Source organism: Peromyscus maniculatus, chromosome 21 (assembly GCF_049852395.1).
Source record: "Peromyscus maniculatus bairdii isolate BWxNUB_F1_BW_parent chromosome 21, HU_Pman_BW_mat_3.1, whole genome shotgun sequence".
Taxonomy (NCBI): Eukaryota; Metazoa; Chordata; class Mammalia; order Rodentia; family Cricetidae; genus Peromyscus; species Peromyscus maniculatus.
Window position 1 is genome coordinate 40,177,993 of NC_134872.1, and position 24,184 is coordinate 40,202,176.

At 50.1% G+C, this 24,184-nt stretch overlaps 1 protein-coding gene across 2 annotated transcripts in view; it reads right to left on the reverse strand.

Annotated features, from left to right (window-relative positions):
* Positions 1 to 3,391: 3,391 nt before the first annotated feature.
* Positions 3,392 to 24,184, reverse strand: part of Cnnm4 (cyclin and CBS domain divalent metal cation transport mediator 4) — a 43,500-nt gene continuing 22,707 nt past the window's right edge. Inside the window, exons 2-8 of one of the 2 annotated variants that reach the window (XM_042265759.2) lie at positions 14,010 to 14,153; positions 13,589 to 13,723; positions 12,373 to 12,542; positions 11,999 to 12,095; positions 10,430 to 10,492; positions 6,159 to 6,340; positions 3,392 to 5,625 (exon numbers count right to left, since the gene is read on the reverse strand). In XM_042265759.2, coding sequence (XP_042121693.2) covers positions 5,428 to 5,625; positions 6,159 to 6,340; positions 10,430 to 10,492; positions 11,999 to 12,095; positions 12,373 to 12,542; positions 13,589 to 13,723; positions 14,010 to 14,153 — 989 coding nt within the window. In that variant the 3' untranslated portion in view covers positions 3,392 to 5,427. The remainder of the gene's footprint in view (positions 5,626 to 6,158; positions 6,341 to 10,429; positions 10,493 to 11,998; positions 12,096 to 12,372; positions 12,543 to 13,588; positions 13,724 to 14,009; positions 14,154 to 24,184) is intronic. The other variant, XM_076557492.1, reaches the window with a different exon arrangement.

The window sequence follows — 24,184 nt, forward strand, 5'->3', positions numbered from 1 at the left end:
GTGCAATATGGTCAAAAGTTGTGTAGAAGATAAGGTGCAAAAAGAGGCCCATGAGGAAAGATCAAGAGGGAAGATGTTTTGTGAAAAAAATCTGATCCAGATGTGGCAGCTCATCTGTAATCCTAGCAGAGGCCAGCTAGGGCTATATAGTGCGATCCTGTCTCAAACTCAGAACAAGGGACTGGAGAGATGGCTCTGTGGTTAAGAATACATGCTGCTCTTGCAGAGGACCCTAAGGTGGTTCCCAGTGTGCACGTGCATACACACACACACACACACACACACACACACACACACACACACACACTAAAAACTAAAAGTTCCCCCCCAAGTCTTTACAAAGTTGGCAGTAATTCTTTTACATTATAAACTCAGAATAGTGGCTGGCGAATCACATCTCTGCTTCCCTGTTTTTGTTATCTGAGCAGTACTGTATGCTATAAGAAGTTTGTCTCTTGCAGATGACAGAACAAGCTACCAGCAGAAGCAATTAAGACATGGCTGCTCTTTTACATTAGAGTTGTCTTGCTGCCTTTAAGGAAAAAAGTCCCAGAGCTTTAGAATGGATTCAACCTTTAAGTTTTCACTGTGTCTCCGAGTCAAGATAAAATGCTGACACCGAGAGAGAGAACAGATGGTGTGCATGAAATGAGTCACGTGTCTGAAGCCATCAGCTAGCAAAGAACAACCTACAGGAGAGGAAGGAACTCAAGTGACTTTTTCCGCCTCTCTACTTTTTTTTTTTTTTTGAGGCTAAAAACCTTGAGTAAAAGAAGATTGAGTAAGATTTGGAAAACAACAGATGGTCCCTTAAACTGTCAGCATCCAAGCATATGAAGAATCCAGGCTGCTCGTGTGGTGTTTCAGTGTAGAGGACTCTTTCTCTCTGTCCTTCCTTGCCCCGTCTCTGGTCCATCACAACTTCCACGGAGATACTTGACTTTCATTTAGGTTTCTTACTGGTGCTCCCTGGGACATTTTCCTTAGTGGTCATTTAGGGCAGACCATTTCTACTTTTTTTTTTTTTAAAGATTTATTTATTTATTATGTATACAGCATATATGACAGCAGGCCAGAAGAGGGCACCAGATCTCATTACAGATGGTTGTGAGCCACCATGTGGTTGCTGGGAATTGAACTCAGGACCTCTGGAAGAGCAGTCAGTGCTCAGTGCTCTTAACCTCTGAGCCATCTCTCCAGTCCCCATTTCTACTTTTTATCAAAACATTTATTTGTTTGTTTGTTTGTTTGTTTGTTTGTTCTCGGTGTAGCTCTGTAGCTCTGGCTGTCCTGGCTCTGTAGACCAGGCTGCCCTCAAACTCAGAGATCAGCCTGCCTCTGCCTCCCAAGTGCTGGGACTAAAGGTGTACACGCCACCACTGCCTGGCAAAACATGTATTCATTATTATTTAAAACTTATAACTACTATAATCCCAGTACTCAGGAGGCAGAGGCAGGGGAAATGAAATTTCATGGCCAGCCTGGGCTACAAAGAGACCATATATTAAACAAAACATGGCCTGGTGAGATGGCTCAGTGGATAAAGGCACCTGCTGCCCACCCGAGTTCAATCCCTGAAACCCATGTAAAGGGAAGAGAGAACTCCACAAAGTTGTCCTTTGACCTCTGCACATGTACACACACACACACACACACACACACACACACACACACACACATTTTTAAAATAGAAGAATGTAACAAAGCAAAACCCTCACAGCTATGGAGTCTGACCTCCCTGGCTGGCTTCTGCATTTCTTAGCTCAAACATCCCTCACTCAGTATGATCTTCCCTGACTATATTGATTAGACTGGGTCAAGGATCCAGCCAAGATTTTCATTTGCTCATTTGACAAGCATTTCCTACCCTGAGTGCATGCAGGACAGGCACCTTTCTAAAGGCTGGGGCTCTGCCAGGGACAAAAGCTCCACCCTCGTGGTGCTCAGAATCGTGCTGGGACAACAGAAAACACTCGAGTCTACAATTTAACATCTAGCAGAAAAGTGTTATACAGAGACAATAAGGCAACTTTAAGGAGATGCTATGCGACATGAAGGTGATCAAGGAAGGCTTCTCTACGGAGGTGACCTTGGAGCAAAGGTTTAAAGGAAATGTCCTAGGTGTCAGTGACAGCGGGGCAAAGGCCTTGAGTGATGATCCCTTCCGGGGCTCTTCCTCACAAAACTCACTGCGGGGTTGGTAGCAGCTCGTGTGGTGCAGGAGGTCAACACTAAACACATCTTTGGGATGGACAGATGGATGGCATTTCTCCCCACCCCTGTATACACGTCTGTGTTACCCTTCCATCTGGGATATTCTCTTTGTTGACTACCGAAGTGCCTTCCTCCCTCCCCCTCCCCTCTTGGATAGAGTCTTCCTATACAGCCTAGGCTAACCTCAAATTCGTGATCTTACTGCCTCAGCCTCCTGTGTGCTGGGATTCCACCTGCCAGCATGTCCAGCTCCACCAGGGTAATGGAAGAAAGGGAGGCAAATGGAGACTAGCCACCTTTTATAGAGCAAGGTCTTGTCTCAAAACCAGAGCTAGGCATGGTGGCACATGCCTTTAATCCCAGCTCTCAGGAGGCAGATGTAGGTGAATCTCTGTGAGTTCAAGGCAAGCCTGGTTTACATACGAAGTTCTAGGATAGCTAGAGGTACATAATTTGAGAAACCTTGTCTAAAGACAAAACAAAAACAAAAACCAAACCCCCCCCCCAAAAAAAAACCATAGGCATGGTGGTGCACACCTGCGTTCCTAGCATTCAGGAGGTGGAGGCAAGGGGATCACCCCCAACTTGACACTCCAAGCAGAAGCAAAACAACCTCCAGTTTAATGTTGATCTTTGCTTGTTTGATTCTCTGGCCTTGGAGCACGGATTGCACATTGTAGTTTTCAGTATGTGTGCATGCCACAAAAGGGTTCCACAGCTGCGATTCTGAGTGGTACAGTGAGGAAAACCTCAGTCAGCGGTCTCAGGAGATGGACACCCCATCCCAGAAAGCACACCAGGTCATCAATATACACAAAGCAGCCTCTGCGTGTTGTGAAACAACATGAGCCTAAACAGCCCTCATCCCCCAGAGAGGGAAGAAGGGCCATTCGCTCATCCCAGCTGCCCCAGCCCAGCACTCACAGATCGAATCCTATGACATCTGATTTATTTGCCCTGCTTCTGTGAACAGCTCCCACTCCATGACTCCCGTGACCAATGCTGTGACTATACCATCTTGTAAGTTAACAGTTCTGCTTGCATTCCACTTCCAAACAGTTCCAGAACATTCGACCGCCCTCGTCCTGTCACAAGTGATAGCCAGTCACTTCTGTCTCTACAGCGTACAGTAAATACGTCCGGAAGCAAAACACCCGAGTTATGTGCTCACCAAGACTTATATGCATTTCATTTTTTATTACCAATCAAAAATAAATTCCATATATTGTTTAGCAAATATTATCATTGTTTTGTGACAAAAGACACAAGAGTCATAACAACAAAACTCCCCGAGAGTCAAACTCATAACAATGCCAAAATAAATCACAAAAATATACAAATTAAAATCTTAATGCAAAATAAATAGGAGTCATTTGCTACGGCGACTGTGACTTGCCTACCCACTTGGATGCCACCTGCGAAGTCTTCCTTACCTGGGAAGACATACGGACCAGGCCAGTTCCAGGGTATGGCTCAGCCCAGGAACCAGAGGGTGGAAGAGGAAGTGAAAAAACTGCACTGGGAGGAGGAAGTCATCAGACCAGTAATATTTGGAAATAATTATGACCCTCTGCAAGAAGTGATTCTAAATGGGGGGGGGGGGGCGGGCTGGGAGGGGAGGGGCCTGTCTGTCGGTGGTGACTGTGTATGCAGAGAGGTAGCTGTGGAAGTGTGCGCACCTGCTACTGTTGCTTCACACCCACCACGTGGTTTTGCTCTACCTGGCACTTGGGTCTCTCAGGAACACAGCTGGCAGCTCCTCTAGGCACTCGGGAGCATGCTGCACCTACAGAAAACTAAGGGTTTCTTAAGGGCCTGGAGGTCTGGTGTCTTTTTCCCTTATAGTTGAAAATCACCGTCTTCTCTGGGCTTCTAGGAGTAAATTCTGTGAGTGGAGGAGACCTCCGCCTGGCCAGGGGTACAAGACACCCCTAGGAGGTGGGATTCTCTGGGTACATAGACAGCAGAGTACGTGGGGTGACAGGGCTCCACGGGCTGAGGAAAGGAGTGAATACATTAGGCGAAACCCTCCTTTCCTGGGGGTCCTTAAGTGGGCAAAAGAGGTCAGGTGACCCTCAGCCAGCTACACAGGCAAGGCTGTGATGACCCAGCTTGGGTGGCTTCCAACATGTCCTGTCCCCAGTCCCTAGAGGGATGAGTATGGAGATAAGAATGGGGAGCTGGGGAAGAAGTCTTCCTGGGTGAACTTCCGGACCCTGACTCTTCTTGCTGCTGTGGGTGGTACAGTAGTCACTGTTGACACAGATACCTACAGTCAGATTCAGCCCTGGAACCAGAAGGAGTATCCGACAAGTCACCTCTAACGTAGGTGCTGCCCCCTCTGAGGGGGGGACCTTTGGTAAAACGGAGCGCATGGCCAAGAAGCAGATAAGCAACTGTAGAGCCAAAGACCACGCCTAACTCTTGGAGCCAGACCCTAGCAGGAGGAAATTGTCCAAAGGGATAGAGGAGAGCCAGGGGGTGGTTCCCGGCTGAGTCCTGACTCAGCAGCAGAGCCTGTGGACGGAGTCCTAGGAGATCACCGGATCCTGGAGCAGATGTAGTCCTCTCTGTTGCCGGGGTGGGTCATCGTGTCCCTGAACAGCTCCCCAGCGCCTCTCAGCCTCAGTGGCCTCAGTGCGTGTGTCCTAGCAGTGGATGTCAGTATCATTTGGATCCCTGCTTCCTAGGTAGAACCGTCCTCCTCCCCGGAGCCCCCTCCTGTGGGCTCCAGGCCCCCACTGCTGAAGAAGAGTGGTTCCTAGAGCGACAGACACAGGCTGAAAGGTCTTGGCCAGGAACAGGTTATGGCTGTTGCTTCCTGGAGTGAGGAACCCTCCTCCCCTTTGGGTTTCTTGAAAAAAAAAATTTTTTTTTTTTTTTACATAAAGTTCCTTAACCCTGTCTTCCCTTCCCAAAATGATATTTAAAAAGAGGAGCAATGAGCCTAGCTTAAAAATTCTCTCAGTGTTTAAAAAAAAAAAAAAATGACAAAAACAGCCTTTGCTCACTAGCTGGGCTGGGCAGGCATCATGTCAGAGCTGTTAAGAGGTCCCCATCTGCAGCCAGATCGATCCCCTGGGAGGGATGTCCAGTTGCTCAGTCATGCAGGATATCCACCTGCACCCCTTCTAGCCTCACAGGCTCCCCGACGTCATGTGGGCCCACTGGGGAGACCCCCGCAGGGCAGGCAGGAGTCCCCGGGCCCTCCTGTCAGATGGCACCGTCCTGGGAGGCTCTGTGCAGCAAAGAGTTGCGTTCGTTGAGGAGCGTCGTGGTCTCATCCACCACAGGCAGCTCCGACTTCTCGGTAAAGTTCTCCGAGCAGGTGGCACAGCTGTCCAAGGCGAGCTGAGGGCTGTTGTCCATGCGGGAGGCCAGCAGCCCGTTCTGGTACTGCTGCCTGGTGATCTGCAGAGGGAGGAGGAGGAGAGAGAGAGAGAGGGAGAGGGAAGAACGGGTGTGAGGTGCAGGGCTGAGGATCCAGCCAGGCAGGGCCAGGAGAGAGGTGGCCAGGGTGGAAGTCCGGAAGAGCTGGGAGGAAAAGTGTTCCGGGGGCCAGCAAGAAGGATCAGTAGGGAAGGGCACCTGCCACACAGGCTTGGGGACCTGAGTTCAATCCCCAGGACCCATGGAAAAGTGGACGGAGAGAACTAACTCTGTTCTTTGTCCTTTGACCTACACACACACATACACACATCACCATCATCATCATCAACTGTCCTAGGCAGGAGATTTTCAGAGCTTGAGGCCAGCCTGGACTACAACCAGACCATGTCTCAAGAAAACAAAACACAAGAAGTGCTAGGAATGTTGCTCAGTGGTACACTGTTGGCCTGGTATGGGTGAGAGCCTGGCTATGTCTCCAGGACTACGAGAGACTGCCCATGCTGGCTCCAGAACAGAGCTATCTAGAGAAGTGGAAAACTGTGGGGGGCACTTACCTTGACGTACTGCAGGTCCGTGAGCGCGCGGACACTGAAGTCGGACACATACTGGCCCAGAATGCAGCTGCCAAACTGGTTGCTGCCTGCCAGGGATGAGGAGGGCGTCATGTCTACGTTGCGGTCTGGGTAACTGAGGGAGGCCGAGCGGCTGAGTGGAGTTGGGTGGGCTGGGGACCGGTCTGTGGGGACAGCAGATAATCAGCACAGAGCCTGCCTCCCCTGGCGCCCACCCCGGCTCCTTGTCTGACCTCAGACATGGATGCTAGGGTCTCCAACCGTGTCCCCACCAGGAAGAGGTCACAGTCCTCAGGGGCAAACAGAAGCACACACACAGAGAACCCAGCTGCACAGGGTCAGTGAGTTAGTGTGCTTAAAAGTGTCACATGGTTAAGTGTTAAGAGTGCCACCCAAGCAAACCAACCAGAAAATAAAAACCAAGACATTTATGGCTACAAAACCCCTCATTAGTCAATATAGCACCATGATTTCCCACATGTGACATAGACAAACCACTATCTTGTTCTAACGCCAACTTACATCAAGTGACCTACACTTAAAAAAAAAAAATTGGAGCTGGGTGGTGGTAGTGACACCTTTAATCCCAGCACTGGGGAGGCAGCGGCAGGCGGATCTCTGTGAGTTCGAGGCCAGCCTGGTCTACAGAGCGAGATCCAGGACAGGCACCAAAACTACACACAGAGAAACCCTGTCTCGAAAAACCAAACATAACAAAACAAAAATCGGGAGAGGGTCTGGAGAGAGGGCTCAGTGAAGAGTGCTCGTTGCATAATTATGAGGGTTCTTGGCACTGGGATCCCAGCACCCCTGCATCAAGCCTGGTTTCCAGTCAACACTGTAACTCAATCGACAAGGGATCTGATAAGTTCTGGCTGGCCTCCACATAGAGGTGCACACACCCACATATGCATATATATATATATATATATATATTCATGCAGACACGAATAAATAAAAAATGTAAAATATTTTAAAAACTTTTTTGAAGCAACGTCTCATTGTACAGCATAAGCTGGCCTCCAATTCGGTCCTCGTTCCCTCCCAAGCATTGGGATTATAGGCACACAGCACCATAACTGCTGTGAACTGTAGATTTTAAGAAAAAACACATACATTAAAAGGAAGAACACACAGGCTGAGCTGAGTGGCACCTGCCTGTAATCTCAGAACCCAGGAGGCCAAGGTGAGAAAGATCATGAATTTTAGATTAGCCTCGGCTACACAGTGAAACCTTGCCTCAAGAAAAAGGAAAGACACAGAGTTTGCATTCTCACTGTGAATTCTACCCTGGCAACACGATACCTGTCGTGCTCTTAAGAGGGTCAAAGGTATGCTCTCTGTGTAACCCCAACCTTGGCTGAGGAATGGGGTGAACGGGCCCTTGTCCCAGACAGCCAGAGGTTCCAAAGGCAGCACAGACCTCCCTCCCCAGGCAAGGGTAGTAACTCGAGTCCAGAGGAAGCGAGAAGAAACTAAGTTATCAACCGTATCTCTTAGTTATGAGAACACTTAAAGAACAATGAGGTGCACAGAGAAGTTGACTCTGAAGGGCGAGGGGGCTTGGTCTGAGCACGGAGCTATTAAGTTCCTCATCGCCGAGTTAGCTGCGGCACAGCAGAGCCAGGAAGAACGCTGGGCCCGGTGACTCCATGACAGCCTTTAAGAAGACTACGTAGGTGCCACATGCGGCTGTGATCGTCACGTAGAAAAAACTAGGACACATAGTCCGGTGACTCAATGACTGGGCAGTGGCTCCACTACTAAAACCAGAAAACAGGGCCACTGGAAGACCAGCAAGATGGCTCGGCAGGTAAAGGCACTTGCCGCCATGCCTCAACGACCTGAGTTCAATCCCCTGGACCTACAGCATGGAAGGGGAGAACTGACTCCCACGTGCACATGAGCATACTTGCTTGTGCGCGCACACACACACACACACACACACACACACACACACACACTAATAAAATTTTAAAAATATTTCATCTTAATTATTTGAATGGCAAGATGCTCTTTAGTTAGTGTTTACTAACAACAGGAGCTGACTTTGTTTCCTGTAGTACTGGGGATCAAACCCAGGGCCTGGAACACAGCAGCCACTACTATCACTGAGTAGTCCCAAGAGCTGAGTTTAAAGTTCCCAGTCCTACCTCGCATGCATAACTAGCTTGGGCTATATAGCAAGTTCAAAGCCATTCTCGGCTACAGAGTAAGATCCAGTGTTTTAAAAAGAGGAAAAGAAAATTACAAGCACTGTAAGGTGCCACGTGGGTGCAGGCAACTGGACCTCAGTACTCCACAGGAGCAATTTGCACTCATAACCACCCAGCCATCTCTCCAGCCTCTACTTTTATTTTTCAAAACAATTTTAACAAGTATTTATGCATTTTATCTATGAGTGCTCTGCTAGAAGAGGGCATTAGATCCCAAATGATTGTGAGCCACCATGTGGTAGCTGGGACTTGAACTCAGGACCTCTGGAGGAGGATGCGGTGCTCTTAACCATTGAGCCATCTCTCCAGCCCCGTTATTTGAATTTTTTCTTTTAATTTGTGTGTGTGTGTGCGCATGCAGGCATGTGCAGGCATGAACAGGCATGTGGGTACGTGAACACTTCGGCACACTCACAGAGCTAAGAGGACAACTTTTAGGAGTCGGCTGTCTCATACCACCACAGATTCTGGGGGCTGGACTCAGGTTGCCAGGCTGTGAGGCCACAGCTTTTACCTTCTGAGTCTTCCTGCCTGCCCTGACGAGGGGATTTACGGAAAAGCATTCATTTCAGACACAAACATCAGGGTTCAAGCTACAGATGTATAAACTCCTGGCCATCCATGAACTAAGACTAAGAATGGGGGGGGGGGCGCTAAAGCAGTGAGTGACAATTGAGTCACCATTTTAAAAACAAGGGGTCAGAATAGCATGTACTGTGAAACATTAAGAGGAAAATTCACACAAGAAAAGTAAAAACTGAAGAGCTGGGTATTTAGCTCAGTGATAGAGTTCTTGTCTAGTATGTGTGAAAGCTTTGGGTTCCATACACACACACACACACACACACACACACACACACACACACACAAACACACACACAGGGATGGGGTGGGGTAGGGTTAAACTAATTACAAACTGGATGTAGTGGCCCTTTAATCTCAGCACTCGAGAGGCAGAGCCAGGCAGATCTCTGTGAGTTCCAGGCCAGCCTGGTCTACAGAGTGAGATCCAGAACAGACTCCAAAGCTACATGGAGAAACCCTGTCTCGAAAAAAAACCAAACCAAACAAACAAACAAATATATATCTATCTCAAGAACTAACAGACTGGCTTGTCAAGTTTTAGACATGCTGTCAGGGCCTGGGTTGGTTCTGACCAGTGCAGGGCTCACCAGCTTGGCCAGAATCTGGGGGCTGGCTGGGTCCTTCCCACACCCTTTGTACATGAGGGAACTAAATGTCTCTAACTGTTCCCATGATTCCTAGCAGAGGCCAAGTCCAGATCCAGCACCTGGCGTTTGGTTTTTTTCTAAGTACTTGCTGATGGGAATCTCACATTTTAGTTGTTACAGAGAAAACAAAATAATGAAAGTTGGACTCTCAGCATATTCTACATCAACTATCTCATTTATTGCCCCCACCCCAGGCTTCTGAAGTAGGTAGAGTGTTAGTTCCATTTTTCAGGTGGGAAGAACAAGACGGGGGTGGAGTCAGCTAAGAACAGTAGATAGAGAGGCAAAGGGATGCCCTTACTCTGGGGCTTTGCCTCATCCTGCCATGCTGTAGTCTCACGCATTAGGCTATGAAGAAGGCTGAGAAGGACTAAGAAAGCTGATGGGATGACGTGCCATCCCGCAGAGGCTTGTGAGTGGGCTGGAGCAGAGTGCTGGCCAGCTGGGCTTCGTTGCCTCCAGGCTCCAGCAGCAGCCACAGGCTGAGTGTGTGCACTTGGCTTGGTCAGGAACACTCCCCCACTCTCGGGCCCATCATCTGAGCCTCCTATGTGTCTGTGTGTCTGCTGGGTGATGCTTTCTCAAGGACTTAAGGACCCTTGGAAAGGCCCTCCCAAGACCGTGGCAGACCCATCCAGAAACTGAGCCCTAGGCCACGCAGAGATAATACCCATTAAGAGTCAGGCTGGACCCTAAGTGTGCCTAGGAGGAAGTCCCCAGGTTCCTATGGGAGTCATTAGTGCAGCTGCAGTACAGAGATCTAGCAACAGGTGGCACTGTGCACTTCTCTAGCATGCCATGGTACCTGAGAGCCAAGAGAGCAGGGAGTTCAGCTTGCCGGGGGAACACCCAGGCTGCACCGGAGGCGCTGGAGCGACAGAGGAGGAAGTCAGTGACCTGGGGAGGGTCACAAGCCACAGGAACAGGATGGAGAGAGGCAGATCTGACGGGCCGGGCTACCTCAAGCAGGGTAAGGTGGGGGGCGGGCCACAGGGACACACTTAGATGGGAAGGGTGCTCAGGACAGACCAAAGAGCCCTATGCAGAGAAAGTGTGTCCAGAGTCAGCGCCGCTGCCTTCCAGCCAACTCCACACGGAATGTCATGACCTCGGGTCAAGGGACTGCGCCCAAGACCCAGAGAGTTCTCGGCATCAGCACTGGGAGGGGTCCCTTCCACCCTCCAGCCCTTCTGAACAAGAGCTCCCCAAACATGAGGTGGGCACACACCTCGAATGTCAGCGTCAGGAGGCTAAGGCAGGAGGATGAAGAGTTCCGGGCCAGTCACAAAGCAAGACCATTCCAAAATATCAAAAATCCCCTAAGCAAAAAACCAAGGATACTCTCAGCAGGGGCAGCTCAGTCTTCCTTAGTCCTGATACGTTCGGGCAAGGTGCACCTGCTCTGGAGCCCAACTTGTTTGCCCTTGACCTTAGCCCCAGGAGCCTGCAGTACCCTGGCTCATCCCAACCCGTGGGCAGGGAAAGCAGTGGCTACGCTGTGTTGGTATTCCTGGATGCCCTGGCCCTGTGCATTGGGAGCTTCTTGTCAAAGGATATGACAAATGAGGCAGCAGGATTCTCTAAGAGTTACAGCTAATACCCTTTTGGCAAACCCTGTTCTAGGCACCAAAGATGGCTTTTATTCCCCCTCCCCCCCCCCCCCCCCCCGCTACAGTAAGCTGGCACACCTCTGCCAAGGTCAGAGTGTTCACACAGGGTCAAGTCCAGGAGGGTGAGACTTGCTAGCGTGCTGAGGTTTCACCCTTCCCCATGACCTCTTAAACAGGGGACACCTGAGCCACCCAGGACCAGAGGTCATCCTTGAGGGGACCCAGCTCCCAATGCCTGCCCCTGCTATCAGAACCAAACCTGACCAAACTGCAGTAACTGAGGCCCTGGAAAGCTAAAGTCATCTACAACTTACCCGGGCAAGCAGGCTCTACGCTACCTCCCAACACGAGTACTCTGTGTACCCCAGCTCCCCAGTCCTTCATGGGCCTCCTATCCTGCCCCAATGTTCCAGTCAATGATGGTACAGGGGTCTCCCTCTGGCCCATTTTAACCTCATCACGCTGTCTGCAGTCAAAGGTCGTTGATCATTTCCATTTCCAGAGCCCAGGAACTGCCTGGCTCCCTGACCATCCCTGTCTGCACACTCCTTCCCACAGCGGCTGGTCCCCTCTCTGCCGCTCTTGCCTTCAGCCTTCCAATGGGGAAAGTCATCCTGTTCCCCGAGGCCTGGCAGCTCTGGCCCTCACCTGCCTCCTTCTGCTATGTACGAGCCATCAAGGCTGCCTAGAGGTCAGGGTCAGGGTCGCTGGGTCCCCAGTGTCACAAGCGTCAGTGGGTCCCCAGGACCTGGCCGACAACTCACCCGAGGCTGGCATGGATAGGGCCATGGTCCCGTAGTACGAGAAGGCGCCTGTCTCGAACTTCATGTTCTCCTTGCCTGCTTCTACTTCCACCTTCCCCTGAAAGAACATGGGGTTAAGACGGCAACATGGCTTAGAGAGAGGCGTTAAACCGAGGCATCTCTACAAAACAGAACGCTGGCCCCAGGGCCTGCAGCATTCAAGGCCTTGACCTCTGGGCACAAGAGTGGCCTCTTGGGGGGGAGACTCTGGGCAACCCGGAGCACAGGTTCAGGGGTAGGCCGCACACTCTCTAGTGGCTCACAGGAAGGGGGACACGCAGGCGTCGGAGGGGTGCGGCCCGTGCGCCGGGGCCCAGCGGCGGAGGCTGGCTCACCTGCAGGATGAGGATGAAGTAGTCGGCCGCCTTGTTCCGGGTGTACAGGTAATGGCGGCAGTAGTGCTTGTTATGCTCATCAAACTTGAGTTCCTGAATGACATCCGGGTATTTGAGCAGCCGGAGCAGGATCTTCTCTGATATCAGAGTGGGGCTGAACTGGGGCACCTCTGCAGGAAAGAGAGGAGAGTTCACGTGGCGCCCAGACCAGGTGGCCCTGCAGCCGGGTCACTGCGGTGCCAGCATCTAAGCGGTCCTGGCCGCTCTGTACTAAGATGGCTTCCTCCCTGCTTGGGCTATTGCGTCAGGCTTCTAGTACTAACAATACCAGTACTAACTAATACTAGTTAGTATAATAATAACAACAAGAATACTAGTGATCGTTAGTGCCAGAGCCATGTAGGCTGACAGAGTCCATGCTGCTTGGGCAGATAACTGAACTCATGTGTCTCAGTTTTCTCATCAGTAAGATGGGGCCAAAACTTCCCCTAGGTGGTTTCCTGTTAGCGTGAGATAGCACAGCATTTAGACACACTCCTCCCTTGTGCATGTTAATTAAGGGTTCCCACAATTTCTGCTCTCTGTACCAGCGACGACGGGCAAGAAAACACACAGGGAAAGGGATTCTTGTACCTTTAGCAAGAGAGCCAGAAAGGAAGCTGGAGGAAGGATGAGAGCATGGGAGGTCAGTGTTTTTCTGAACTGTCACCCAGGGCCCAAAGGGTGCTTAGAATGAGAGATGATAAAAGAAAAAGGCCACTGATCTACAAGTCAGCTCTGCAGGCTCATCTGTGGGCACAAGCCTTCCCCTGCATACAGAAGGAAGCTGGGGGCGGGGGGGGGGGGGGGGGGGGGGGAGAGCATGGCGCCGTGAACAGGCTCTTCAGGGCAGGTGAGCCGGCCAGCAGGGGGCAGTCTATATCGCAGGATCACAGCCTGAAGGGTCTGGGGCTCCCAGGTACCCCCCCCCCCCCGCCCCCGCCCCGATGTCTCAGTGATTGCTTTGTAAACTAACTAGACTGTTCCTCCAAGTCCCTGACAGCCACTCATGGCGAGCAGACCAGAGAAGGAAGAGGGATTGATCCCCGGACCCTTCCAAAGTGAACATGTCCCACACTCACTGCCCTCTCTCCATGGGAGGCGTGGCCAGAGGCCCAGGCTGCTCCCTTTGTGACTGTACTCCCATCCACAGGGAAGGCGCTTGCCACACTCTCACCTGTAGCCAGGAAGCGATGAGCAGCCAGAAGAAGCTGAGGTGAGATTTTCACTTTGAGTTCATTGTCAGCATCCTTGAAGGCAGAGAAGTCACGTTTGTTCTTCATAGACACCCGTTTCCGGGTTCGATTGTCAGCTGAAAGAGGGAAGGTCTGGAATTAAGATCCCTGACCCCTGAGGACTGGAACCGGACCCTCTAGTTCCTTGGCGTCTCCCCACAGGGAGGGCAGAGGAGGACCCCTGTCACTCTGTTCAACATCATGTCCCCTCCTCATTACAGCCAGTGAAGGGCACCTAGCTGTCTACTGGGCCTGCCCAGGGGGCCAGGGCCTCCACACCCCTGCACTGAAGTCTTTCTGCCTAGGGATACCAGATTTCAGAACACACTGGGGTTCTGGGCCCGTGGAGAGGGCGGAACTCACTGTACATGTCCGACTCATCCAGGATCTCAGACTTGATGATCTCCTCGATGACGTCCTCCAGCGTGACCAAGCCCAGCACCTCGTAGAAGGGGTCACAATCACCTTCGTTGTTCACCTTCTGAACAATGGCCAGGTGCGACTTCCCTGCAGGAGGGGACATTAAGTCAGGCATGAACTCCCTCAGTACAAGGTCCACACACTTCGGGTTGAGTTGCGGGCGCAGAGTCACTGTGGTTTTCTTTCCTTTCCCGGTTCCTGACGCTGCTTCTACAGGCAGATACTGCTTTTGTGGACATGAAGACCACAGGATTTTTAAATGCATGACATTACACTTGGGACCCTTTGTTTAAAGAGGATGGAAACTGGGTGCGGTGACTCACATCTGTCATCCCAGTACTCAGGAGGTGGAGGCAGGAGGATTGCTGCAAGTTTGAGGCCATCCTGGGCTACACAGTCAGTCCCAGGCCAGCCTGGACTATATATAAGCCCCCCGTCACATACCAAAAAAAGAAGGAAAAAATCTAAGGAGGATAGAAATGACAGGCTCTGCCCGACATTGACTGCCAAGGGTTCTGGGGCCCTAGGAAAGTGAGAGGCTACAGTACAAGGCCATGGGAGACCCTTGGTCAGGGGCGTGATATGACAGCTGGACAGAGGGTCTAACACTGCCCAGGGCCTCATGGGCCACCACACTCAGTTCACTCACACAGCTCTGCCTGGCAAACTCCCTGCAGGGAACCAAGGATTGCCAACTGCCCAAAGCCAAGGCTCTGGGTCTCTAAGCCACGAACTCACTGTATTAGGCCAGGCCCACAATTGGAAAGACTTTGCTGCCGAGGTCCAGCCGCAGCCTGGGTTCAGGTCCTGAGACGGGGAAGGGGTGTCGGCACGGGCACAAAGAAATGAACTGTCCAACTACCAGATGAGTTTCACACAAGCGGCCAGCCCTGAATAGCTCCAGCCATCTTTATTTATATATCAAAGACAAGCATGTTTTTCCATACTAACAAATTCTCCCCATCCTCCAATGTTAACTCTGGGAAAACCAAATATATCAAATACGTTTTCTTCTAACGTTTACACCAAAACATCTTTAAACCAAAAACACTTATCATTTTGCTAGCTTGGCCAAATATTGAGCCAGGTACATCCTGTCTCTACAAAACTAAAAGGTATTCGACTTAGGCACACGTTTTCAAGAATTACAATCCCGTTCAAAACATATTTACAGAAATAGGGGTGATCTGCCTGCAACCCTGTCAGCACTGAATCAGAACAGCTCCCGGGGGCCGAAGTGACAGCTGGCATCCCCAGACAAGAAACCCGAGAAGCATCCCAAATAATTTTAGGAGAAAATATTCGAGAAAAAAACGAATCCAGGAATTCTTGTGGTTTCCAGGAATGATCACAGCTGTCCCATGCGAGATTGGCAAAATGACACTGAAACCGCCAAGGGAATCATCAATATTACGAGAGAGAAGAGAACATGCAGGCTGAGAGGTCCTAGCAGTCTCTGTGCTGTCCCCAATAGCCACTCGCTCTTGCCGAGCGAGACTGACCCCATGGGCTTTTGCTTCATCGGGAGACGTGTTGGACAAGCACTCAGATACTGGTCAGAAACTAGGCCCCACGGCTCCCAACACCTTCCCTCAACCTGAGACAGAGTGGAGAGGCCGGTGAGTCGGGACCTTCTGTAGGCACTGTGGATGGAAATGCTTCTCAGGCTGTCTATGAGGTGCCGGGCTGTCATAACCCAGGGAACAAAAAACGGAAACAGCCAAGAGGGCTTGACCCACTCTAAGAATGAAAAGGTGTGCCTGTTAGGGTGCGCGCGCACACACGCGCGCACGCACGCGCACACACACACACACACACACACATGGAGGCCGACAGCCAACTGAGGTGAAAGCTCTGGAGATATCTGCAGGTGAAGTCTGGGACTCCCACATGGCTTGCCCCATCCTCCAAACTAACGTTCAAGCCTCATATTCAGGCTAGAACTCATTTGAAACACTCTCGGGAGTGGGTGTTTGCCAGGGTTTTCAGGCCACAGACAGTGTGCCTGGGTCCCAAGAGGACTGACTCTTCAGAACTCCTAAGGGCCCCCTGGGGAGGGGGAGAGAACTGAGAACTGTTGAAGCTCCACCCACAGGATGGGGAGCACTGCTTCTGAGGGTTACATGTATGCCAGTTACTGTGCCACCCACAGGATGGGGAGCACTGCTTCTGGGGGGTTACATACATTCCAGTTACTGTGCCACCCACAGGCTGTAGGCAGAACCACGTCTGCACGCAATGATAAATTCCCCAGCGCCTGTCTAGAGAGGAAGCAACAAAAGCAAGCTATCCGCCCGAGCCAAGACCTTGGTCTCCAACCTCTTCTCACTGGGGAGTGTCTCGAGCGAGCAACATGTCCAGGGGCTTGAGCTACGCTGACTAAACAGGGCCAGGAATGAAAAGGAAACATCTCTCAGCATCTTCCAGACTGGCGCCACTTACGCCTGACTGATGATGGCCACTGTGTCTGTGTGTCTGGGGGGGGGGAGGTTGTAGTAAGAGGCCCTCACATTCAGTGTCGCGGGTAGACAGGTAACAGGACGTACCAGTTAAGCAGAAATATGGTCTCAAAATGAGGGGTCTGTAACCTTGACATCCCACTCCTAAGAATTTATCCTACAGAGACAACTGTCACAAAAGCACGAATTCACAGAAGACAGGGTGCCCATCACAGCCCAGAGCAGAACCCTCCTAGATCAGCAGACACAGTGACCCTGGACAGCAGCCCCCGGCTGCTCTTAGAGCCGGATGGAGCTGGACGGACAGAATGCACAACGGAGCCCCACACACTCTTCTAGTAGAACGACGTCATCGGCTGCCTAGGAAGGAAGAGGCGTCAGAGCTTGATCTGGCCCAGGAGCAGCTAGAAGGGGTGATGGGTTCCTATTCTGACAGTGCGCGGAGTTTGGGGCCTCTTAACCCTCTCCGGCCCTTGCTAGGCTGTTCTAGTAGATGAGTGTGTTCTAACTAAGGGTCTGAGCGACAGCTCAGGGGTGGAACGTGTGTCGGGTGTGCTGGAGCCCCGGTCCTCATCCTCGGCACTGCCAAATAACTCCTGGGAGAAAACTACAAGGACAAAGGGAAACCAATGGGAGTCTCTCGAGTGAGTAAAATTCTGTGTCTCTGGTCCAGGCTGTATCATCATCATCATCATCACCTTCTTCTCTTTTTAGATTGTTAATTTCTTAATTATGTGTATGGGGGGAGGAGATGTGCGTGTGCGTGTGTGTGTTTAGCTGCCCGCAGAGCTGAGAAGGCACCAGATTCCCTGAAGCTAGAGTCATGGGTGGTTATGAACTGTGTTGTTGGGAAGCAAACTAGGAACAGTAAGTGCTCTTAACCAGAGAGCCAAACCTCCAGCCTGTAACTTCTGACAAGGTCTGGGGAGCAGCATCCTGGTAGGGCTGGAATTCAGTGACTACCCACCCTTCAGTGAATTCCTGGAGAGAGCCACAGGCTCTGAGCGAATCTTAACACACAGTCATGGTTTTACTGGGACCACAGGAGAGGCTGGTGGCGTCTGTAAAGGGCGGAAACACCCGCTGTAGACAGAACAAGCTGAGCCCCGAACAGTCACCTGAGCTGTCTCGACCCTGCCTCCTCTCTGAGGCTTCTTTGTGGGAGCCAGTGCCACACTCGGGCACCTTCTGGTGGCCGCCACCCACGTGACAGGCTCTTTGTAGGTTTGTCACCCTGGGGGACCACTGAACAGTCAGCCCTGATCTATGCCAAGAATTCTGGACACTGGCCCTAAAGATGGCTTGCCCACTGGGCCCTACCAAAACAAACAAACAAACAAACAAACAAACAAACAAACAAACAAACAAACACATTCCTGGCTGAGAAGCCATTCAGGACCCTCTGCTGGGCCAGCTCAGCCCCCCAGACTATGTGCCTTTTTCTAATATGCATTGTCAAATGGATCACCTGTTTGTCCGGGCAGAACCTTCTTCCCCTGCGGAAGAACCTTCTGTCAAGGTCGCCAGTGACCTTCACTGGTGAGGTTTCATTCTGAGAGGACCTGCTGGCAGGGGGTCCTCCCTCCCTCCTGGAAACCCCTTCTCCATTGGCAACAGACACTGCTCTGCTGTGGCTGACCCCAGGGCTTCTTCCTGTTCTCTGATCTCTAGTTTGTTTTGTTCCCCCTCCCCCCAAGACAGGTTTTCTCTGTGCAGCCCTCTGACTGTCCTGTAGACCAGGCTGGCCTTGAACTCACAGAGATCCACCTGCCTCTGCCTCCCAAGTGCTGGGATTAAAGGCGTGCACCACCACCACCCAGCCTCTAGTTTGTTTTTTAATTAAAACATCCAACAACAAAAACAAACTTATGTGTTTAAGTGTTAACTTGGATGGACGGATGTACATCACATGCATGCTTGGTGCCCCTGGAGGCCGGCAGAGGGCGTCAGATCCCCAGAACAGAACTAGAGTTACAGCAGTTGTGTTTTGTTTTTGATATAGCATATACCATGTAGCTCAGGCTAACCTTGAACTCATGGTTCTCCTGACTCAGTTTTTTATTTTATTTTATTTTACAATATAATTTAATTCTACATATCAGCCACGGATTCCTTTGTTCTCTCCCCTCCCGCCCCCCCTCCCCTTTCCCCCAGACCACCCCCCATTCCCATGTCCTCCAGGACAAAGCCTCCCCTGAGGATTGAGATCAACCTGGTAGACTCAGTCCAGGCAGGTCCAGTCCCCTCCTCCCAGGCTGAGCCAAGCATCCCTGCATAAGCCCCAGGTTTCAAACAGCCAACTCATGCAACGAGCCTGACTCAGTTTTCTAAGTGCTTGGATTACCAATGTGTGTAGAAGCATGTCACTATGCCTGGTTCCTCTCAGACCTCTTAGTGCTGGAGGGCTGAGTCCTTGCAGCTGGTACCTTGCCTAGTGACTTAAATAGTCATATGTCAAGATATCTTAAAAAAAGCTGGCCGGGTGTTGGTGGCCCACGCCTTTAATCCCAGCACTCGGGAGGCAGAGGCAGGTGGATCTCTGTGAATTCAAGGCCAACCTGGTCTACAAAGCGAGTTCCAGGAAAGGCGCAAAGCTACACAGAAAAAACCCTGTCTCGAAAAACCATAAAATAAAATAAAAAAGTTTTGTTTTGTTGAGGCAGGGTCTCATGTAGCTGAGAATGACCTTGAACTCCTGACCTTCCTGTGACTACTTCCCAAATGCTGGGGTTATAGGCCTGCACATCCTGTCCAGTTTACATAGTGCTCCTGATGCAACCCAAGGCTTCATGCAGGCTAGTCAAGCACTATACCAATTGTGCTACATTCCCAGACCCTAAAATTCCGTAACCTTCTCCTGTGCACCACCCCCAACTTTTCTATTCACCTGCAAGCTAAAAGCCTTAACACCTTGCACCTAAAGGCTGAGAGCTAGCTCATGTGCCCCTGGTCTTTCTCATCTCTACTCAAGACAGCTCCGTTTTGTCCCTGAAGTCAGTCCGATTCAGAGGCAGTGGTGAGCCTTGCCTCCTGTCTTTCCCTATCCCCCTTCATCTCCTCAGCTGCAGAAGAAAGATAGTAAGTGAGGGGAAGGAGAAAGGGATGCAGACTTGAGAAAGAAGCATTTTAGGTTTCAGAAATTTTGAAGTTCCCATACGGCTGACTTAGCATTTGAAGAAAATAGATCACTGGGGAAGAGAGGACATCAATGGGCTTAACCATCACTGGCCACTGCATGCTGAACTAGCAAGCAACCTGCCCACCAAGATGTGCCCACGGCTGTAACAGTGGTATGACCGTTACGGGATAACCAACCACTTTCCGACTGATTTGGAGGCTGCTCCAAAGGGGAGAATTCATGTCTGGTACAGTAAACTTGGTCAAAAGCCCACAGCTGGAAGGTCATAGGCCCCACGTTGAAGCTTAGAGTTGTTTGGCTATTAAACTGTTTTCTAAATATGTGTTTGTTTATGTTTATACCCACAGATTTGTGCTGCCCTCAACCTCAGTCAGATGAACTCTTTATAGTAGACAGCAGTTAATGCAGAGGTTCATAATTAGTCAAAGAGCTAGCTGCAAGTGACTGGTGGGTGCTGAGCCCCTAAGTGGGACAGCGATAGCATGCATACCACCACAACCCCACAAGCCCACACCACCAACAACAACCAAGGCCCAGGGAGCATCCCGAGAGATGTGTGGGAAGAACGTAAGAGCTGGAGGATGGAGAGGAGAGCTGTGCAATGTGCTCTTACGGACACGACATGGCCAACACATTCATGACCTCACAGCAGCCATGAGTACATGCACAAGTCTTGCACAAGATCAAGCCAACAAGAGGCAGGTGGATCTTTGTGAGTTCGAGGCCAGCCTGGTCTACAGAGCGAGATCCAGGAAAGGTGCAAAGCTACACAGAGAAACCCTGTCTTGAAAAAACAAAACAAAAAAAAGATCAAGCCAACAAAACTGGTAAGTTGTTAATAATACTCTAGAGGATGGTCCCACCCCTATGTGCATATGGGCAGCACCAATTGGACTTAGTGGATTTCTTTCTTTTTTTTTTAAGATTTATTTTATTTTTTATTTTATATGTATAAGTGTTTTGCCTGCACATATATATATGTGCCATGTATGTGCCTTGTGATCGAGGAGGGCAGATGATCTCCTGGAACTGGAGTTAGAGATGGTTGTGAATCTCTATGTGTGTGCTGGGAACCTAACCCAGGTTCTTTGCACATCTTTACTCTTAACTACTGAACAATCTCTCTAGCCCCTGGACTATTTAAAGGAAAAAAAGAGGCTATAAAGTTGGGAGGGATACATGTTAGAGGGGTGAGAAGTGGATCATATCTACTATGCATGACATTCTCAAAGAATACACAAAAATATTTTATAAAAATAATAAAGCATGGAGAGTGGTGGCCCACACCTTTAATCCCAGCATTCTGGAGACAGAGACAGGAGGATCTGTTAGTTTGAGGCCAGTCTGGTCGACAGATCGAGTTAGCTAGAGCTACAGAGAGGAACCCTGCTTTGAAAAAAAAAATTATTTTGAGCCAGATGTGGTGGCCCCATGCCTTCAATCCCAGCATTTGGGAAGCAGATGCAAGCAGATCTCTGAGTTCTAGGCCAGATTGGTCTACAGAGTGAGTTCCAGAACAGCCAGGGCTACTCAGAGAAACCATGTATCAAAAGACCAAAATCATCATCATCATCATCATCATCATCATCATCATCATCATCATCAAATAAACAGATCAGGAGCTGGAGGTGCAGCTCAGTGTTAGAGGGCTTACCTTTTAAGCCCCAGCACCATGAAATGAAACTAAATTAGGTATATCAATTTAAGACTTGAATTTATAGTTTTCATTATAAGTTTGTAACTCTAATATAAAGTTGATTTTAATGAGCTACCTTACTTTGTTGTTAATGATCATTTGAATAGATAATTAGACTTGGGCTGTGGCTGAGATAAGAAATGAAGAGCATTTAAATAGTATAACTACAGCAGAAACCTCCACATTTTTTCAAAGTAGTGTTCTTTAAAAAAAAAACAACTGAAGAAATACAATCAAATGTTAATATTTGGTTGAGCCATATATAATTGCTAGTACTTAGCTACTTTTGACCCAAAACAGCAATTTCATAGGGTACAACCTGAGGATGGGCTTCTTCATTTTTATCTTTTTCTATACAGACATTCCACATTTCCTATAATTAATTGTATTAATTTTATAATTAGAAGGAACACACAAAGTAATTTTTAAAAAGGCACTGTGGGGGAGCTAGAAAGATGGCTCAGCATTGAACACATCTGATGCTCTTTCAGAGGGTTGGAGTTCAGTTCCCATTCGGAGTGGCTGACAACTGCCATAAAGGAACTACAGCTTTGCCGGGCAGTGGTGGCGCACACCTTTAATCCCAGCACTCGGGAGGCAGAGCCAGGCGGATCTCTGTGAGTTTGAGGCCAGCCTGGGCTACCAAGTGAGTTCCAGGAAAGGCACAAAGCTACACAGAGAAACCCTGTCTCGAAAAACCAAAAAAAGAAAAAAAGAAAAAAGAAAAGAAACTACAGCTCTAAGTCATCTACCACCCTCTTCTGGGCTCCACAGGTACCTGCCTGCATATGCATGTGCGCATGCACACACACACACACACACACACACACACACACTCTCAAAAACAACAACAAACCATCCTAAGGTTTTGGAGATAGCTCTGTGGGTAAAGGCATGCCCAAGTCTGATGACTTGAATTCGATACCCAGAACCCAGCTAGTGGAAGGAGAGAACAGACTCCACGGTCGTCCTCTGACATCTGCACACTGCATCACAGCATACACATGCCCACACACATACAAACAAGACAAAATACAGAGAACTATTGTAAAGACATGCTAACACTGTTTCTCTGGGGCACTATTTGAAAGGGAACAGTCGAGTGGGTGGGAACCGGGAAAAGGGGCATCCTGGAATCCTGGCTATCCTCAGGTCTTACCTTGCAGCAAGCTTGCCCACTCTACTCTTTACTGACCACCTTTGCCCAGAACTAGCCAGGAGGAACCTTACCCTCCCCCAACAGCTGTAGACGAGGCCTCCACCGACCCCCAAGCCATGGCCCTGTCTCACGTGGAACAGGTTAAAAACTGGAGGCAGGGAGAGAAAGGGTCTACCACTTGAGTCCCTAAGTGGCTCCTTTTGATTCCAGCGTCCTGTGTCACATCTGGTTTTGTTTAGTTTTGTTGTTGTTGTTGTTGTTGTTGTTGTTGTTGTTGTTGTTGTTTTTGAGCCAGAGTCTCACATAGCCCAGGCTAACCTTGAATTCACTATGTGGCTTATGATGAACTTCTGATCCTCTTGTCTCAGTTCCCAAATGCTGTATGTGTGCATCTGTCTTCTCTGCCCAAAGCTCACACATCACCCCAGCTAATCCCGAAGGGTTTCTTTACCCCCAGCCCAGACTTTGTTGTTTCCTTGCATGGCATCTGGGCTTTTAGCTCAGCAGGGCCAGGTGCTCCAAACCCTCGCCCAGATTTTAAAGGCGGTCTCTGGAGTCCTAGCAGGCTAGAACCCCACCCTGCATGGCACTTACTTTAGCAAACTGCCATGTCCTCCTCCCTGCCATTTAAAAAAAAAAATTACAATCCGTCAAAGACTATAAGGAAATATGTAACTGGGTTCTGAGTTTCAAAGTCCACAGGGGCCCCCAGCAACTCCAGCTACTTTTCTCCCGGGGAAAAAGCAAGGCCCTGAATCACACAAGGGACCTTACTACCAGAGATGGTGTCCTCAGTGGCTTCCTCACTGGGTCACCCAACATGTCCAATCCCCAAGTCCCCACAGCTGGTCCTGGGCGCGGACTTGGTGACTGAACACAATGGCCTCCAGGCACAGGTCTGCACCTACTGACAGCTGGACGCTGATTTCCTGGCAGCCAGCTCCTTTGGCCTCCCTTTGCCCAGGCTTGAGCAGGATTAAGCTGGCTATTAATAGTGCTGACCTCAGCCAGCAGGAGGAGCAGCTGCCCTTCCCAGCGCCAAGGGGTGAGAGAGAAGTCAGCCAGAGAGGGAAAAGCACCTAGCCTTCCAGCCTGGGAAGACTGGGGCATTCATCCATCATCTGAGGCTCATCTCCCGGGCTGGGCCAGTGACCTGGCAGGCGCTAGGAGACCAAGAGGCTGTGGCTGCCCAGCAGGCTGACCTTGCCCACACTGTGCTCAGTCATGCTGGGTTTCCAAGGCTGCAAGAAAACAGTGAGAGGCTGAGGAGATGGCACAGGTGGTCAAGTCCTTGCCTTGCAAACACAAGGACCCAAGTTTGATCCCCAGACCCTACGTAAAATAATTACAACTGATACTAATACATAATAATAATAAAAAAAAAAAGTGGGGTCGCCTGAGCACTGAGAGGAGGGTCAATACCACTGACCCACTGGAACCATGTGAGTGGGCAGGCTAGGGAGGGGCATGGCCCCCTTGTCCCCCTGAAAACAGACAAGAGAACCAGTCTGCCCAACTGCCCAGGAGTGTCATAGAGAGGCTGGACCACAGGACCACAGGGGCTCAGAGCAAGCAGTGGTCTCACAGAAAGGTCTTCTGTCTACAACCCTCCCACTTGGACCATTCAAACATTAGAGATCACTTTATCCACAGCTGGGGCAGGGG